General features: G+C 34.4%; 2 protein-coding genes across 2 annotated transcripts; one reads left to right on the top strand and one right to left on the bottom strand.

The window, feature by feature from the left end:
* Positions 1-1053: 1053 nt before the first annotated feature.
* Positions 1054-1771, top strand: LOC109586598 (uncharacterized). Its single transcript, XM_020002796.1, has 2 exons — positions 1054-1298; positions 1560-1771. The coding sequence occupies exons 1-2, from the start codon at positions 1077-1079 to the stop codon at positions 1659-1661; spliced, it is 324 nt and encodes a 107-aa protein (XP_019858355.1). The 5' UTR covers positions 1054-1076; the 3' UTR covers positions 1662-1771.
* A 1965-nt stretch (positions 1772-3736) lies between these two features.
* On the bottom strand, positions 3737-5660 carry LOC109586592 (uncharacterized; the record flags this gene model as incomplete). Its single annotated transcript, XM_020002791.1, has 1 exon — positions 3737-5660. A coding segment is annotated over exon 1 (1833 nt), but the record flags the coding sequence as incomplete, so codon positions are not given.
* Between the last annotated feature and the right edge of the window lie 26 nt (positions 5661-5686).

Here is a 5686-nt window from a genome sequence, read left to right as displayed (position 1 = left end):
ATAAACCCAACGGCATACCAAAGCTAACCGCAATGATGTTCTATGATGTCACAGTTTACATAAGCACATAAGGTCGAGCGCCCAAACTGATAATTCTTCTTTTAAGAAGCTAACAGAGCGAGATCTTCTGATAATGATGGCCTTTATGAAGACTAGTTGACTCCAGTAGCTATTGTACTGCTTATCAGGAAGAGCAAGACTGTTTTAAGAGTGAAACAAGATAGCCAAAATATCGGCCATGTCTCTATGAATATCATTATAATACGTCATTAGTGACGTAGATACATTTTTCAAATTCCAATGCAGCTGCTTCCACTTCCGGTCCATTCTCAGTTGGGACATAGTATAGCAGTGTACACTTAGACTAATATTGAGTTTTCTTTTCTGATCTTGTTGGTTTACATCTAATAGCAGTAATAGTAATATAATAAATTTAAAAACAAATATTAAATGAATTTATTTATACACTGTTGCTAATATACACCATTGTATTGTTACTAAATATAGTTTCTAATAATAGATTAATGTACACTGTATAAATGTACAGTACATTTAATCATAATGTATAGAACACATTATTGGTATAAATGCACTTGCCGCGGGATATACGATCGGTTAAGATCAAAGATTATATTACAGCAAAAAACTACAGACAAAACGACAGACAAAATGACAGACAAAAGAGTACAGAGCACAAGCTCCTTTTATACAAAAATCAAAATTAAATCATTACATAAGTGTAATGACACTAAACATAGTAACAATAATAATTTAACACAAAATCTTAATTAGTTAACACATTAAGTCCTAATCACTATTACTCAGCAGTCACTGTCTATCAGCTAGTGCCATACTCCCACACACATTGCACATTGTGTAGCATCAGAATTCATCATTACCACACAATGAGATTTTAAATGCATACATTAATACTGTACCATAATGTACATGTATATGTATAGTACACTGTATGATCACATTGAGAAAAGAAACACCATTAAATGCAGTGATCATTGATCCACCAATTAACAGTGTCTCATTGATCATTGCATTTAATATGGTGTTTCTTTTCTACAATGCAGCCAGTTCAAGAGGTTTATGATGACAGAGCAGCTGTGAGTAGAAAAGAAGAACTAATACAAACTGTACTGACTGATGTGAAGACTCATGAGGTTACCATAGAAACAAACCTAGCAGACATGCTAGAGTCAAGATATGTGATAAAAACTGATGAGTCAGCAAATAATAATAAAGAAACTAAGAGAGTTACAAGAGAAGGAGGAAAACTGTTGAAACAAGTAAGTATGTAATGTAGATTAGGTTTCTCCTATGGCATTACTAAAATAAGCAATGAATATGTGTACAATGTACTTCCTGAGATCTATAAGATAGCCTAGGCTATGGCATTTAAAGACAGTTCAGCAGCTATCAAGCTGAATAAACCATACATAATAGTAGACTTTTAAACCTTTACTTTGGTGTACTTGTATTTCTACTTGTATAATAGTAATCATGTGCTATTTTTTATTTTTACTGATTGTAATAATTGTTGCTATTAGTTGCAGGATAAGTTTGATAGTGTATGTGAGAGTTCACTGGAGGCTATTGATGCACTTGAAAGTATTCAAAGAATAACAAGGAGTGGAGGAACAGAATCATAACATTAATAATAATGTGTACGTATTATTATTAGTAGTACTGGTATGCACGTTGATAAGTTTAATTTTTAAAATTTTCTTAATATTAATCAAAAGTAACTATTATTGTCACAAAAAAGTACTGGTGCATTGCACTATTAATCAGCTAATAATGTAAAAACAATACAGTATTCATTATACATTTAGCTAACTATACATGTTCATGTTCAGCTACACACACACCCATGTATGTGTACATATTATTTAGAAATATTAAGAGTGAAAACTACATGTACATGTACATGTATGTCTCTAATAATACATGTACAACAATAACAGCATAATAAAAGGTAGCAATCATTGATTGATTAAGGCACAAACTGGGCCATATTACTTGACATTGCTGAATTTGGTGTATCAGTTACCATTCCATAAGGTATCTTCAGTTCTTTTTGCTTGCTGTACTGTGGATTGTAAGCTTTCTTCATAAATGAACTAAACATTCCAAATATTGACTTGATTGCAGCAACAGTACTGGATTTCTTATTAGTTGTCTCAGCATTGTTTGACACTGGATCAGTAGTCTCATCATTGCTTGATACAAGATTTGGTTCAACAGCTGGAGTGTTAATAATTAGTAGCTCTTTAACATCAGATCGATTGTAAAACTTATTAACTCTCAGCATATCCAGTGCATTCATTCCTTCATCATTTCTTTTGTTAACATCAGCTCCAGCTTGTATTAATGCATCAACTAGTTCAATGTGTCCACATGAAGCTGCTATCATTAATGGAATTATACCAGCTACCAGTGGAGTATCTGGACTTATACCAACTTCATAAATCATACTAATTAATGTTCCTAAATCTCCTTCAGCAGCTGCTACTAATAATCTTCTCTCATTACTTGGAAGAGTTGTTATTTTCTCAGACAAGTGAAGTATCATTGAAGAGTGACCTAAATAACATGCACAGGTAAAGGCGCTAATGATGTGTTCAGGTGCAATGTCACATTTCTTCATCAAAATTGTAACTGCATCAAAATTATTGAATCCTGCTGCCACTGCTAATGAATGAAGCTTCTCACCATCAACATTGTGAATATGATTAGGATGAGAGTTAAGTAAAAGTTCCAATATTTTAAGATAATTACCAGAGTTTAATCGGTCAAGGAACTGAGTACATGCATCAGATGTATCTTCTGCAAAAAGAAAACTATAATAAGTTTTTGAGAAAAGTAGAATAATGTGAACTACAGTCATTCCATTATTAATTTGAATGTTAACATCTGGATCTTTACTCAGTAAGAGTTCAACAACCTGGTGATGTCCACTGCAGCTAGCAAACAGCAAAGCAGTCCATCCATCATTATTTTGAATATTAATATCTGGATCTTTACTCAGTAAGAGTTCAACAACCTGGTAATGTCCGTCGGCACTAGCAAGCATCAAAGCAGTCCGTCCATCATTATTTTGAATGTTGATATCTGGATCTTTACGCAGTAATAGTTCAACAACCTGGTGATGTCCATCGGCACTAGCAATCATCAAAGCAGTCCGTCCATCATTATTTTGAATGTTGATATCTGGATCTTTACGCAGTAATAGTTCAACAACCTGGTGATGTCCATCGGCACTAGCAAGCATCAAAGCAGTCCCTCCATCATTATTTTGAATGTTAATATCTGGATCTTTACGCAGTAATAGTTCAACAACCTGGTGATGTCCATTGGCACTAGCAATCATCAAAGCAGTCCCTCCAACATTATTTTGAATGTTAATATCTGGATCTTTATGCAGTAATCGTTCAACAACCTGGTGATGTCCATTGAGACTAGCAAACATCAAAGCAGTCTCTCCATGATTGCTTTGAATATTGATATCTGGATTTTTACTCAGTAAGAGTTCAACAACCTGGTGATGTCCATTGACACTAGCAAACATCAAAGCAGTCCCTCCACGATTGCTTTGAATGTTAATATCTGGATCTTTACTCAGTAAGAGTTCAGCAACCTGGTGATGTCCATTGCCACTAGCAGCCATCAAAGCAGTGAGTCCGTCATTATTTTGAATGTTAATATCTGGATCTTTACTCAGTAAGAGCTCAGCAACCTGGTGATGTCCATTGAGACTAACATACAACAAAGCAGTCCCTCCATCATTATCTTGAATGTTAATATCTGGATCTTTACTCAGTAAGAGTTCAGCAACCTCGTGATGTCCATTACTACTAGCAAGCATCAAAGCAGTCTTTCCATCATTATCTTGAATGTCAATATCTACATCTTCACTCAGTAAGAGTTTAACAACCTTATATTGTCCATTGCGACTAGCAAACATCAAAAGAGTCAATCCATTACTGTTTCGAATGTTAAGATCTGATCCAATTCCTAGTAACAATCCAATAGCAAAGGGATCTTCAGTGTCGAGGTCCGTAGTATCATTTTCAAAAGATAAACTAATGTTGAGTTCAGTTAATAGGAAAAAAAGGACATTTTCACTATTAGTTTGATGTGCTTCCTGCAGTGCAGCCTCAAAAGTAAATGACTTATCTTCATCTTTCATTATAATTGGAATATCATCAATCATAACCATAAATACACCGATCTTATAAAGAGAAACTTCCTGATCAAAAACTGCTGCCATTAATGATTCAGTTTGTAATGATTGGGGCAAGAAATATGTACAGGTGTAGCTGGAAGAATTGTAATGGGTTTCAGTGAGGTTTAGAAATGATAAAGTATGTAGATCTAATAGGCAAAAATTTTCTAATTTATTTAATTCAGTGATTGTCCTGGAGCACCATGGCTTGTTGAGTTTTAAAATTAATTTTGAACAGCCAACACCATCAGGACATTGCATTCCTTTAGTCATCATTGCAAGCTCCAGTAGGCTAGTGGTATCTTTGAACATCTTCAGGTTAGTATTGTATTCTTCTACCTGTTCCTTGATAGGTTCTGTGATAGTACATGGTATTGTGAGAAGGTCAATGTTCAAACACGAGTAATGAGGTTGGAGCAACTGCACTAGTTGATGAGCATTTTCACAAGTAGCATCTTCTTTGATATATAATTGAAACTTTTGCTTTGCTTCTTTTACCAAGGCTTTGCTGGTTAAAATATTGGTGGCAGCATCAATGAAGCTACAGTTTAATGCATGAAAACAATCTTGCAGCCGTTGAAACTTTTCTTTTATTTTATTTTCAATGACATGCACAAATGAATCATAAAAATGACTACTCACTCCTCTTTCTTTAACAGCCATTTCCAGCATCTCTCTAATTGAAGTGTCATCTTGTGGATTTATTCTTTTTCCTCCAATTGATTTGTATATATGCTCAGAGAGAGCAGTACATGCTAAATGGTTTAATCCAACATATCCTTTATTGGCTGGTAATTGTATAAATGGATTGGCACTGTTTTGTAGTAACGATTTGAAAATTTTAATGTGTCCACCTTCACTGGCTAGCATTAATGCAGTCTGACCATCAGTGTTTTTGTAATTTAGCTTTATTTTAAGTTCTATCAGAAGTAGTGCCACTTTCTCATATTCAGCATGACTGTCAATATGATTGATGGCATGTAACAGTGAATCTTCAAAAGTGAAGTTAATATCTTCCTCTCTTTTTATGACAATGTCACCGTTAATCATTATTTGAAATATACCAAGATACTGGATAAATTGCATCTTATTCTGTACTTTATCAATAAGAGACTGTGCTGTTGAAAAAGCCAGAAATGTAACAACGATTGATCCTTCATGAATTTCAATCAGTTCAGCACGCTTTGCATCACGTTCAAAAAGGTACTGAATGAGGTTTTCAAGACTTTTAACTGTTTTATCACGCCAGCTCCCAGTCAATTTTATGACAATTTTACAATGTGCTTCTGAGGCTTCATGTGGTAGAGGTACTTGCTTTATTGCGTCCTTCATTTGTTGTAGTGCAGTTGATTTTTTAAACTGTTTCAATTCTAGCACATACTGGTCAAGCTCTAGCTGTAACTCATCACTTGGAGGAAATTCGCTTGAAAGATCTTCAATTAAATCAAA

The sequence above is a fragment of the Amphimedon queenslandica genome, unplaced genomic scaffold (assembly GCF_000090795.2).
Source record: "Amphimedon queenslandica unplaced genomic scaffold, v1.1 AMPQUscaffold_12831, whole genome shotgun sequence".
NCBI classification, from domain to species: Eukaryota; Metazoa; Porifera; class Demospongiae; order Haplosclerida; family Niphatidae; genus Amphimedon; species Amphimedon queenslandica.
This window is presented reverse-complemented; position numbering and strand designations above follow the sequence as displayed.